The following is a 13,750-nucleotide window of genomic DNA, read 5'->3' as shown; positions in this document are numbered from 1 at the left end:
CACAGCATATAGACCGGTGTTTGTAGGCAAACACCCACAGCCTGGCAGTTAGGAAGCACAAGGAGCTGCTTCTCTTCGGTCTTCATTCACTTGATGACCTCGGACAGTTGATTTGTCCTCTGTGTTCCCTGGTTTCCTCATTGATTCCATAGGGAATTTAACCTCGTCCCCTTACCAAGGCACAGAAACAACATCTTTGGCTCCGCATCAGCTTGTACAGAACAATCCTGACCTGGAGGGACTGTTTTAGAGTATGGAAGAATTGGCGTAGATGACCAGTCCTTGCTGTGAGGTTGCTAACAGGAGAGCCAATTAAATCAACTCATTGAGGAATTTTTTTTTTAAACATTTTTCTTTTTCCCTTAATGAATTGGTTGCAGATAATGGCCTGAAGTGCATAAACTTCACTTCGAAAGAGGTTCAGAGTCACTCGGTGGTTGTGTTCCTCTTCCTCTCGCGCTTTCCAATTTGAAGACATTTTTCTTCTCGTTTCAAGACAGACGGATGTCAGGGTCAAAAAATTCAATAATCTGTTGGTGTTGTTTTTGATTTCAAGTGCTTTGTCATTTTCCTGCCTATAAAGCTATCATAGTAATGTGATTAGGTTCTGTATTTATTATTATTCAATCATTAAGGAGAGTTCACATGCAAAATAAAAATGGCTTAATAACATTTGGGATAGAGACTTTGCCCAAGTTTGTATTTCGGGTTATTTTGGGAATTTTAGTCCAAAAACTTAGTTGATAGGGTTATTTGTCAGATGATACCAGTAAGAAGATTGTCTGAGTTTTGTGACCAAAAATACAGGGGCATTGTATGGTGAATTGCAACTAATTTCAGAATCAAATTATTTTTTTATGCTAATATGAGAGGCATCAGACCTGTTCTCTTAAAAATGTGCCCTTCTGGAAGGGCAACAAGTAGTCTTCATTGGTCTCAGGAGATGCAAGAGTTCTAAGAAATTGAGATTGAGAGGGAGTATTTGTTCTCCCCCCTTTCTCCTGTCTCAATATCCTGATTTAGAGTATCTTGGTGTTAGGAGCTGCCTTATGGAAGTGACTTCGCTTGCGCTGCGATGACATGAAGGTGGCTGTTTCATGCCACTTGAAACTCTGCAGTCTGGACCTGAGGTGTATAAATTACGCTCTCTGAGCTTGTTCTACTTCCCAAGAGTGCGCCAAACGCAACACACTTATTTCTCCATAGCTGAGAGCCTGTTTGTACGCAACTTTCGCTTGGGCGATGGAGTCTTCTGCTAGGAAATTACGAGACTCGCTGTAGGAAATGGACTCTTGAGAGCCCCAAATGGACTCTTGAGAGTAGTGTTAAATATAATAACATTTACAGACAAGTCTAAATGTTTAATTATCACTTAGTATCTAAAAATCAAGGGATGTTCGGATTCTGTTAAACAACTTGTTATGTGTTATTTTCCAGGAGGACCGGATGATAACTTAATTGAAGGTGGAGGATCCAAGTTTGTCTGCAAACCAGGAGCCAGAAACATAACCATCATCTTTCATCCACTCCTCAGGTAAGTGAGACTTTCTGCATATTTCTTCTATTTCTACAGATGTAAATAATTAGAGTAAATGGAATTAACCTACTTTATTTATGGGCACATTGCGGGTTATGTGGTAACACCTCCCAGCAATTTGTGTATGTATTTTTGGGCTTGTAAAGCTGTTGTGCACGTGTTTAAGAAGTAAACGCTAGCTGAACTTGTCACCAGTGCTTGTTTCATCTTTTTCAAGATAACCTAGAGCTCCAGTGGGACTGCTTGCCTGGGCAACCCCTTTCCATTGAACAGTGCAATTTATTATTGGCCCACGCAGGGGAAAGTTTAGTTGCAGCCTGTCAGAAGTTGTTTATCACTTACCCATTTGTCCATTATGCTTATTAAAAAGTCAGAAGGTTATTTTATGAACTGCAAGGTAAGTTCATTCTTTGATAAACAATTACGGTCTATGGACTGCAAATTAAATGCCTGGTCTAAAGTGCTGTGCCAGTTACTAAAATCACAGAAATTCATAGCTTACCAAGGACTGCTGGAACTTTAAACAAGTCTATAACATCTCCTCTCACCAAGTCATTCACCTCTGGTGCTTCAATTTTGCTCTTTTTACTTTGCAGTCTAACAGTTCATTTTCTTAGTTTTTGCTGGAATTAAATAATACGACTTTTTTGCTCAGTTAATGTCAGTCTTCCACCTCTGCTTTTTCCTTGCATGGCTTTTCTTTATCATCAGACGTGTCCTTTCCTATTCTGGGCTAGCATCTTCAGAGAGCACTTCCCTCCTTTGCTCTGTTTGCCTTACTCATTATCATGACTCAGTCAACCAACAGGGTATTTTTTCTCCAGCACTAAAAGCAAGCAATAATAAAAGAGTAATAAAGACAAGAAACTGGAATCTGGTCATGAATGAGAGCAAGGTTATTCTGAGTGTCATCTCAACAGCTGAGAACTGGTCAGTTGTGACTTCTTGTGACTTAAAAATGCAGAGGGAAAGTGCATTAATTCTGCAAATGCAAATTTTTGATGTCATGACACCAGATATTTCAATAATCTTTAGAACAGCACCGGTTGTGAAGACGTTAAAATATGTGACGTAATAAAATTCGTTACGGTGTTTCAGATGTTCCCTAGAAAAAAGGGTTGTGTGCACTGTACGCTCTTCATTTATTGATGGATGCCTATAATGATAATTTCATAAGCGCATTTTATTTCAACACCCATCTCTTTTGAAATGAAAGAAATATGCTGAAAATTAATTTCCAAGCCATAATGTATGTTTTTCAACTATTTTATTGTCAGAAAAGGGAGGAGTGGTTAAGATGCAATAAGCTATTCAAGATGACCACTAGGACATAGAATTTGGTCCCTTCATCTTAAATGAATTTGCAGGCTTCTTTCAAGCTCCGAGGGGGGTGGGAACGCTCTTATTTTTATTGATGAGTTGCTTCACATTGATTTAGAAACTGGTGAGATGCTTTTTGCTTTCTGTTTGCTTCTCTGCTTCATTTTTTTCCTCTGTTTTTGCCATCCTAGTCAAACATGAGTGCTCTGCTTTAAATAGCACTCCTCACAAACACTTCACTTTCAATACCAGCTTGCAAGATAGGCAGTAGAAATAATTTGCTTCATAAAAAATAATTACATCAAGATTAAGGTATCTGCGTACAATATATTTTTCTTACTAACCATCTGCAACATCTTAACTTTCGTGTGTTGAGTGGTGCATCAATAACTGCATGGAGAAAAGGAAAATACTCCATGACCCAGCTTACCTTTTTGTTACTGTTGAATGGGCTGAGTTTGTCTTTAGGTGAAGAATGTAGAAACTTCTAAAATGTGATTTTTTTACCTGCCTTAATAATCCACAGAGCATAGCACTGGATTTCTTTGGGCAATAAGTGCTTTTAGGGAATTCTGTTCCTGATGGGAGTCAATAGCAGTGTCCTACCCCACAGACTGGCATAACCACTGACTCCTGTTAAAATGGGCTGTATGGTGCTGGCTGTCATTTGTAAATGCTGAGTATGGGGGATTTGCTAAAATATCGATACCTGCGATAATTTCTGTCACATCATCTTATGTGTCTATTGCTTCTTGGTTAGATCTTTGTCACCCTTTTCTAGGCATTATTGTATTAAGTGTCAAACTCTCCAGGAGGTAATTGCTGCAGAGGTGTGAAGTTTTCACTTGCTTTATTTTCCATTAGTTTTTGAGGCTGCTTATGGCCCGTCTCAATCATCTTTCATCGATGTTGCCAGTACAGGCTTAAAATGAATCTGTTTTGAATTCAAAATGATCGATATTTTATTTAGAAGATTTTTTTCTTATTTTTATCAAGTTCACATAAGTACGTTGGCAGGGAAGTTTTAACACTGTATGGACTAGCTGATTTTGTTAGGATGCTGAGTGCTTCTTAAAAGTATTAAGCTAACTGGATCACTGGGAAACCAGACATTGGTGTGGTGATTTAAAGCCTAAGCATCACTTTAAGTGGTGGCTTTAAAATGTAATTCAGCAGAGTAATGTGAAGTGGAGAGTTGTAACCAGAGCATTCATATTCATCAGTCTGAATTCATCTCTTTGTGCTACTGATAGAAAAGTGTCATTTTCCATCACATCCAAGAGCTGCAGAATCGAAGAGCTAAGTTTACTGGTTATAATAGCCTTATTTTGGATCCTTTTTTGTTTGCAAACTGAGACTGAGCTTGGATCCAGACCTTTTGAAGAACTCAGGAGTCGGCAGGCGTTCAGTGGGCTGCACGTCGGTGTCCGTGTCTCCAGTAACAAAAGTTCATTTAGAGGAACTCTTACCTACAACCACAGAGAGTCAAAGGGCAGATACATCCAAGTGGTTTTCAAAATCTGCCTTTCCTCAAATTCATTTAGAGCAACAAGCCGGAGTTGGGAAATGAGTCGTTATGCCATTTGGGATGTGGGCCCCTAATTTCCACTAGGACAACTGAGATTCACCAGGCCCCAGATTAATTACCAGGATTTAATGACACCACCACACACATAATGAATGAATAGCAAATTTTTGGAAGACAAGTGGGTATTCTCGTGGAGATGATTCCTGGGAATAGATTTTACTAACTACATATGAAAACTAATTTCATTTACAAATTGAAGAGGAACACACATCTGATTCTCCTTAATTACATATTGCGGGAGGTGTCAAAGTATAAAAGTTACCAAAAGAGTCCAGTTGCTTTCTTCATCCTTCACTGCTAACCAGCATCTGCCCGGATCGTTGAAGCGCTGGTGTTATTGGTCTGTGGACTGATGTCTCCCGTTGGAGGAAGGAAATGTGTGGGACCAATGCTGAAGCCCTTACGTTGTGGAATATTGAACAGCCTGAGTGATGTCTGTTGTAACATTTGTTTGGTGGTTGGTTTTTTTTTTTGTTGTTTGTTTGTTTCAGCTGGCATTTGAAAGGCACTTGGCTCTTCAGGGTAATAATCATTTTACATATGCTTTATAGAGTATGTTTATTACCAGACAATTGAAGAACAGATGTCTGCAGTCTTGAGGCTTAAGGGGGAGGGACAGGAGGGGCTGGAGATGGAGGGGATGATGGCATTTTGAATTGTGAAAGCACCGCTGATGCTAATGCGGTTGAACGTTGTTTGGATATTGGGTATTAAAGCCACAAGGGTATCTATTTATTAGTATCAGCCACACTTCATTAAGATCAAGCAGTAATTAAAAGGGTTGTGGGATGGAAGAGAAAGCAAAGTGTTCATTGATTCGGAAGAAGCAGTCATTTCTTCGTGAAACTGTATCCTTGTGAAGAAGGGCTCTAGAACGGCTAAATTGACTTGGCACCCTTTACCTCTCTCTCGACCAGGCAGTGTGTGTCATAGTGTTTCACTCTTTGCCAGATGGGAACAAGTACACCGTGTCAGCAATACTGTAATCCCTGCCTTCATAGAATCTTCGGTTTCAAAGTCTGGACAGTAAGAAAGTGAAAATGAAGTGTTGATTTGAGTACCAAAAAAATCCAGCCAAACGACAACAACAAAAACCCTACTGATTTCACTCCACTGATGATGTTTGAGGTGCAAAGACTGAAGTTTAACACTCAGTTGTGCGCAGTGCTCCAAGGCATTGCAAAGTTTGCCAATTCCCGTTATATCAGAGTGCTCAGAGGTTGGGAGCAGGGGGGGACAGGCAGTATACAGTTTGACAATTTAATTTAACAATTGAATGATTACGTTCATTTAAACTGGTTGGTCCTTGTCGTTTACAGCAGTAGCTTTTCAACTGTTAGCATTTTTGGAATTTAATTTTCTTTCATCTGTATTAACAGTGAAAAAAGAGTGATTGCTCTTTTAATAAATAAAACTAATGCTTTAGGGAATAATCATGGAGAATAGTAATTTTCCTCCGCTGCTTGTTGATACCAGTGTGCTCCTCACCAGCTGGTGGCAATCTGCTCTAAACTGCTGAAGGTCACATTTCAGACTCCACTTGTAACCTGTCCTTGGGAGGGATGTACACAGTATACAGGATATATACGTACATGCAGGTACATATGTTATTAACAGTGAAGTCTTAGCTTTCCACACTTTAGAAATAATCATGTCAAGCTGCTACTTAATACAGGATATGTCAAGATGAAAGGTACTGTATGCAGAGTTTAAATCCTCTGTTTATTTTCAAAATGTTAGGAAGCAATAGCAAAGACCTTGGCAGCTCCCAGGGGGCATCTAAGTCCTTTTGGCCTTTGCGAACATAAACTGCTGCTGCAGTTGAGCAGTGTTCATAGCTGCATACCTGTAATTGATACGAAGCTGTGCGTATAATTAAGAACATGTGTATGTCACTGATAATCCCTCTTATTAGTTAGTTTTACAGCTGTAATAATAAACAGCTGATTTAATTTTAAAATATGCTGTAATATCTTACAGTGATGTACTATAAAATTAATATTTGATACTGCAGAATGTGTTACTTTGGAAGCAAAAGGAGTGTGAGAATTTGATTAGTTTGTTAGTTACTTTTAGTATGTTGAGGGTATGTTAAATGATACCAGGATGGTTAAGAAAAATGTGTGGCATTTTATCAGTCTAAGAGTAATATATTATTATTGAAGTAGGTGGAAAATGTCAAATACTCTTAGGGCGCAGATAATGGTAAATAATGAGAGCTGATGTTTTTAGCTTTTTGAAAGCGAAGGACTCGATTTTAGAGAAATCAATAAAACTGACTCTCAAGGTAGGAGATGGAACTTATAAAATAATACTGACTGACTAAAGTCTGTACTTCCCAATGAATAACATTGAGAAGGGGTTAAGGAAAAAAAAAAATTTAAATCCAAGATGCTTTTACATACACAGGAAAACATCATTTGCACACTTTTAACGCCGGTGACCCCTTCAGAATATAACTATCCAGGTTTCATGCGTAGTTTAAGTCTTGCATTCAGACATACCCCTTATCTTCAAAAAGAGGGGGGAAATAGCACTTAGCTCATCTAAATCCTGCTTCTGCAAGGTAGGCAGTATTCTCTCTTTACTGAGCAAGGCTACTGAGGCAGGGAGATGGTGCCTTCCTGCAAGGTCTGCAGTGCAACGAGGCAAATGGGGCTCAAATCAGGAGGTCTCGACTGCTGCTTCTCATTATGATACTAGTAGTCATCGTGCTGCTTAATATTCACGTCTTTATTTTGGAATCATTAATACTCGTCCTTGAATGTGACAGGTGCTTGATGCAACTTTTCATACACTCGCTGTTTACTTCAATTGACCTCAATCGCAAGCAACAAAATCTTAAGGGAGCAATTTGACACCCACCTACTGAATTTTTTTTCCTCCCCCTGGTTTAATGAGTGTTTAGAAGACATTTAGTTGACGAGTTCCTTGCTGTTGACATTTAGTACTTTATATCTGTCAACAGCAAGAATGAATGTTTCTTGCAGGCGAATCCTAACTCTTTTCCCTTTGACAAGCTCTCATAAAGTCTGCGTCGCTGAATTATAAAGACACATTTCAGAAAAGCTTGTTGTTGTGACACTGCTAAGAAAAGGTTTAGTTCTGACTGAGGCCATCGCAAAAATGGGGCGCGTGCACGAGAAGGGGATGGGGAACAGCTTCACGTTTTGTGCTTTTTTTTTTTTATTCCCCCAATGCCTTATGAGAACTGACAGTCCTACTGTGTGTGTCTGATTAAAGACGACAGTTTATAAAAACCTTAAGGTAAGGCTGTTCATTTTCGATGACAGAAAATAAAGCGATCCCCCCCACCTCCCACACAAACAAAAACTCTTACATGCCAAAAAAAAACCTCTTAATATGTGATGCATTGATTTTATATTGTCTGTCAGAGAATGTGCTTCAGCAGATCAGTCAAGTTTTGAGTTTTCAAACATGCTTCATCCGTACAGGAAATCAACAGCCTGTCAGAAATTTCACATCTTTCCAGCTCCTCCTTTCTGTCGGATGAAATACAACCTGAAGCAACATAGAAATTTGACATTTGCAAGAACTTGCATTGAATAGCTGAGAGCAGCATTCATTCACTTCCATGATAGCTAATTACTTCTAACCCATATTATGTTCATCAAGCCAACAAAGTAGTTTCAGCTCATTTCTTAATAGAAACACTGACTAGGTTAATTCTAGCAATTTAACTCATGTTTTCATGGAGTAAGATTAAAGTTCCCTATATCGCTGAACACTGTTATTTTCATTGTAGTATAAGTAGAGATTTAGTCATACAATTTTCAGTGACTTATTTATTCCATTTGAATACTGCATAACAAGACCTGAGTCATGTCCTGACAGCAAGTCTTGAAATACACCAGCAAACCTTGTGTAGATCTGCTTCTTTGTGCATTCCCAAAGAGATGATGAGCATCACTGGTGGATGTATGTTAACAAGTTGGCAAAAAAATGTTGATTGCATACTGGGTTGAGAATAGTGATGGGGTTTCCTCCAAGTAGGTGATGTTGGACTGTAGAAAGGCTATTTTTGACTTTTTAAGCTTGTTGTAGTGTTACACCAAAATTTAAAATGAGGAAAAGCCAGCATGGTGCTATGAAGACATTGTTAATCTAACTGATGTTTTTACCAGCACACTTATGGCGAAATCAATAGTTATAAAATGTGGTTGTATAGACCAAACTAGTCCATTATTACTGATCCTCTCCAAGAACTTAACTAGCAATTACATACATAAGCTCTCTAGTATCTACAGCTTTCTTTGGTGTTAGCTAACCGTTCCAATGCATTGTTCAGATGAATCATTATTATCCTTAACTCTGCTGAGAGGTGGATGTTTGTGGTAGAACTTCCTTGTTCTTGAGTCTGCTTGTTATTTTTCTGTACTGTCCAAGAGTCTGTATCCAGCGCTCTCTTGTTATGGGTCCACAGATTTTTCTTTATGCCATGACCACTTAATTTTGTTACACCGTTGCAATATATGGTATAAATTCTGGGGAGAAAAACAACAAAAAAAAATATCAAAACAAAACCCGATGATTTAAACCCAAGGTGAAGCTACAAACAAGTTAGATGTTAATAATCTCCCTGTCGGGCAGCTTTGTTGCTGTTGAAATAAGCTTGAGCCAAGACAAAACCGTGTAAAGTTTTATACTACCAAGGTTTTATATGATCTTTGGCCTGGAAATAGCAATGGCAATGCTGTATTTCCTGTGCAATAAGTCTGCAATAAGGGCTAAAAATGTTGAGAACCACTGACTAAGTTGAACCATGTCTTTCTACATCCTGGGGTAATGAGCCGCCAGAGAAGGCAGAGTGACTCCATGTCCTTATGCAGTCAATTTATGTTACTGTTAGTGGCTGTGTAGCAGTTTCTCTCTGCTGGTGGGTTTTATTTTCCTGCACTGACTTTTTTAAAAACTTTACTTTTAGCTCTGGTGTCCATAATTCCCAAAGGGAATGCGTAGGTCAGAGCCGATCTAGTTTTCCTGATACTGACAGCACTTGCGTTCTACTTTTGCTGTTTCCGTAGATCATCATTTGATGCTGAAACTTCTGCTGCTTTTGTTCTAGCTCCTATGAATGCAATTCCTAGCTTTCCATTAGAGTTCGTGTTAACAGCTGAGGTTAAAAGTCCAATGTTCTCAGTTACAAACCGGCCTCTTCCAAGCACCAACTAGAAACCTGAAATCACTTCTTTAAGTATTGTATCTTTTGTAGGTGATAGTAGCTGTGATGACTGGAAGTGTACTGGGTCTAAGTAGGAGGATTTGGGTTTTTAGGGGGTACTGCAGGGGTGGCCTTTTGGAGGAGACCAGGGGCTGCCCTATGTTGGTCATGGCCTGTTCCGGGCAGCTCCAAAATGGCTGCCCCCTCGGGACACAGCTGAGTCCATCAGCAAAGCTGGTGGCACCTCTGTGATAGCGTAGTTAGGAAAGAGCAAAGTGCTTCACAGGCAGTGAGGAGTGAGGAAAAATTGTGAGAGAAACAGGCCTTGTGAACGCGTAGGTGAGAGGAGAAGGAGAGGGAGACAGTGCTCCAGGCACACAACAGAAGATCCCCCGCGGCCTGTCCTCTTGCAGCCCACGGAGGACCAAAGGAAGGACCTTCCACAAGTAAGGAGACAGTTTTATTTAAATTCATTTAGTGGTTCTTGTCCGATACCAGACCTAGCAGGTAGTCAGGGAATTCCTGTTATATTTCTACACCATGTCACTGGACCAATAATTCTACATCAGAGCATTTCCTTACCCATGAGCAAAATAGGCAAAGCCTCTGAAAGGCGATCCTACTAGTATATTTTCCAGTGTATTTTACCTTACAGACTGTACAAAATGTGTATTTTTCTTTAAGAGAATTCAATATACATGAAATTCCTTGGCTTTTTTAAGCTCTGTTTTGATGTAAAACTTTGTCTATTAGCTCGCCTCTAGGAAAAGTTATTTTATTCCTTTAATCCACACCTCTCCAGCACGAACGTACAGGCGGCGGCAGTGACTGCCTGATTTGCTGTTGGTGCTTTACCCAGGCAGACAAACGAATTGGCGCGGATTATTGTAGCGGGGACCCGTGAGGTGAGACATGTAAAATGCATAGCTCGCTTTCAAAAGAAGCTTAAGTCTTGTGCGAGTTCAAACTGGCTGTAAATTATAATCACCCAATGGCACCTTGTTAGCGGGACAGGTGCAAGAATATGATTAGAGATGGGGAGTAACCTTCCTTTGTTGCAAGAAGGTCATCTTTTCAGATTGCAGCTGAGAGCGAAGGAAAGGAGCTGGTACAGTGGAAGCATGGACCAAGGATCACGTTTTTAGTTATTTATTTTTTAACCGGTTAAGTGTTAAACTGTTACACAGAACGTTCCGCAGAAGTTTGTAGGTGTTATATTCAAGAAACAGGAGATGAAATGTGATTGAAAGGGGTCTTACGTGCACTGAAGTTTACAGGTTTTTTTCGTTCTGATGTTTTCCTTTTCTCCCCCAACCCCACCCTGAAACTAGAAGCAGAAGCGTTGTTTTTCTTAGAATCACAGAATATCCTGAGTTGGAAGGGACCCACAAGGATCATTGAGTCCAACTCCTGGCTCCTCACAGGACCGCCCAAAAATCAAACACTGCCTGTGAGCGTTGTCCAGCCTCTTGTCCCCCAGTCTGTACGTATCCAGGGTTGCCAATCGCAGGTGCAGAATCTGGCACTTGCTCTTGTTGAACTTCATGTGGGTGGTGGTTGTCCGGCCCTCTCATTTTTAGCATCTTTATGCAAAGGTGTCTCTGCCCTCAAAGGAGCCTGCAGCTCCTCCCAAAAACTTTCTGTTCAGAAAAGCGTTTAGGAAAGTGGGAAAGGAAGATTGGATCCATTTATTTAATTTGAGGATCTTAGGTACAAAATGGCATAATCTTGGAATACTTTAGGGATCCTGAGTTGTATGCTGAGATACATGTTCAGTGCTTTGGCTTCTCAGGCTGTATGAAACTGTTCAAGCACAAGGTGAGGGTCCCCTATGCAGGAGTCAGGGCTTTTCTGGCAGCTCCTCTGGCACTGGGGAATGAACTTCCACAGGAACTGAAACTTGCTTTGATGTCACTTGTTTTCATTTCCAATGTAATAAGTACATCTCTTACACTAAAAAAAATAAAAAATATAAAAGCGTGCAAAACAGCAGAAGAATTCACAAGGCATAGCTGGCCAAAAAAAAAAAAAAAGGCACGTTTTTTCTTTTTTCTTCCAAAAAAAGAAGCAAGTTCTAGGTTTGCAATCTGTTTATGGAAGTCATTCAGAAAATACATCAGTGAGGGCTTTCCCTGAGCGTAGGAGAGGAAATCCAAGGATGAAAACCTAATGTGGTCTAAATCTGAGTTACAGTATGATAGTCCTGAAAAGTTTAGGAGAGCTAATGTAGTTATTTTCATAAAGCTTTATAAATTTTTGATTGGAGTAGAGCTATTTTGTGATTAAAAAAAAAAAAAGTGATTCCTGTGTTTTGTGCTTGCCTTTATCAGTAAAGATACAAAACCCAGGATGACAGCTTTTGGGGTTCCATTTGCCCTACTGAGCTTTATATTTTTAGTTTTTAAATTAAATTTATTTCACATATATGACGTAAGTTTAAGTATCTTCTTGGAAAAGCCTTTGGTAGTGACCTGGTGTTCTTACGTACAAAATAAAACTCTGTAATTTGGGGAAGTCCAGCAGTTATCCCAGCTAGAGCACAGAGGTGAATTTTGAACACCTCCAAGTACGTTAACAGGGAAAAAAAAAAGAGATTTTCAGAGTATTTAGTTTTCATCTATGATTTCACGGAGTGCTGTGTGCTGCTGGGGCAGCAGGAGGAAAGTCCTTGCAGCACCGCAAGAGCTGCCTTGCAGGGAAGTCAGCTCATGGAAGAGCATGCTTTTCAGCCACTGAGTCATACACAAAATAAGCTTTTGGTGGAATGTTCCTTTGGGGTTTCATTTAAAAATCTGTAATTTTTAGCAATCTGCAGAACAGTCATAAATAAAATTTGCAGGGAAGAAGTGGGCCTTTATTTTAGTTATTTCGGGTCCCCAACATCTTGAATACCGGATAGATTAGCAGTAATTGCACATTGCTTAATACCACTGCTAAGCACTTCTGTAGCCCCTTTCATCTGATAACTTGCAAGCTTTTTATAGACGTCAATTCATTAACACCTCAGCGTGAAGTGTATTGCTCGGTACGTGGGAATCCTGGCTCTGTGACAGCCAGGGATGAAGGCGTTGTGGATGAAGCGGTGAGTTAAACAGTCATAAATTCTGTGCAGGTTTGGAATAAGTGGAACGTAACTGCAAGTCGTAAATTCCCACTGTTATTAATCGAGGTCCAGACTTTTCCATTTTGTTGTAGCTTTGCCTCTGGACAAATGGGTTTTGCTCTGGAGGGTGTGACAGGTCTGTGACAGCTTAGTTCGGCTGGGAGAGCGGTCCTCCAGCCTGGCGCTGAAGGCTGTGCGGGCAGGGTATGTATAACGTGGGTGATCTGGTCACCTTCTCCATTTGAGGACCACATCTGGTGAAAAAGTGGCTTGAATGCCTCGTGCAAGCTCTGAGCAGCTTTCTGCACATCTCTGTAGCCCCATCTTCCTCCCCTCTGCGTATTCCTTATTCAGACCCATCTTTGGTTGTGCTCCCTTTATCACTGCTATAATTATCGATAATTAAAACAGCTTTTTAGCCATTTCTTTCTGTATTCCCCTTCTCAGCACGTTTCAAACCGCTTCATCCGTCTCTGCCTGACTTCCACGCCTGTAAAACAGGGATGTTCATCCTGCGCTGGTGTGCTGGTGCAGGAGCAAAAGGCGAATCATCTCGGAGATGCTGAACAAATAGCATCATGAGGGACATTAAATAATACTGGTAGGCCGTGACCAGACCTGTAAGCTCCTTACAGCAGAGATAGGAACCTCTGTGTGAAATACAAGTGAAACCTTTGGATAACATTTCTTAGATATTGGATTCTTCATTAAATTTTTAGTCTTTTAATTTATTTACCACCTCTGTCAAGTGGGTGCCTGTGAAATTTCCACTCTGATTCATAATTCCTGTGCAAGCAAACTCCTGTTCAACGGTGAAGTTAGCTTCTTGATTTCTGATTTAAATCCATAAAGTCCATTTAAATATGCTATTTTCCTTGCTTGTGGATGTACCTCTTTTACTTTCTACCTCTTCATCTGTTTTAAAAGTGCCTTAAAGCAATGTGACCTGGTGGGAATGGGAGCAGGAAAAGGATGAAAAGGATGCCCTGGCTCTGGGGTGGGTTCCTTGGGCATATGAAT

At 40.1% G+C, this 13,750-nt stretch overlaps 1 protein-coding gene across 5 annotated transcripts in view; it reads left to right on the top strand.

Annotated features, from left to right (window-relative positions):
• The window catches only part of EXOC4 (exocyst complex component 4), a 381,730-nt gene that overhangs the window by 177,947 nt on the left and 190,033 nt on the right, over positions 1–13,750 (top strand). For all 5 annotated transcript variants that reach the window (XM_048062635.2, XM_048062633.2, XM_048062634.2 and 2 more), the window contains one exon: positions 1,438–1,534. In XM_048062635.2, the coding sequence (XP_047918592.1) occupies positions 1,438–1,534 (97 nt within the window). The remainder of the gene's footprint in view (positions 1–1,437; positions 1,535–13,750) is intronic.

This window comes from Anser cygnoides, chromosome 1 (assembly GCF_040182565.1).
Source record: "Anser cygnoides isolate HZ-2024a breed goose chromosome 1, Taihu_goose_T2T_genome, whole genome shotgun sequence".
Lineage (NCBI taxonomy): Eukaryota > Metazoa > Chordata > Aves > Anseriformes > Anatidae > Anser > Anser cygnoides.
This window is presented reverse-complemented; position numbering and strand designations above follow the sequence as displayed.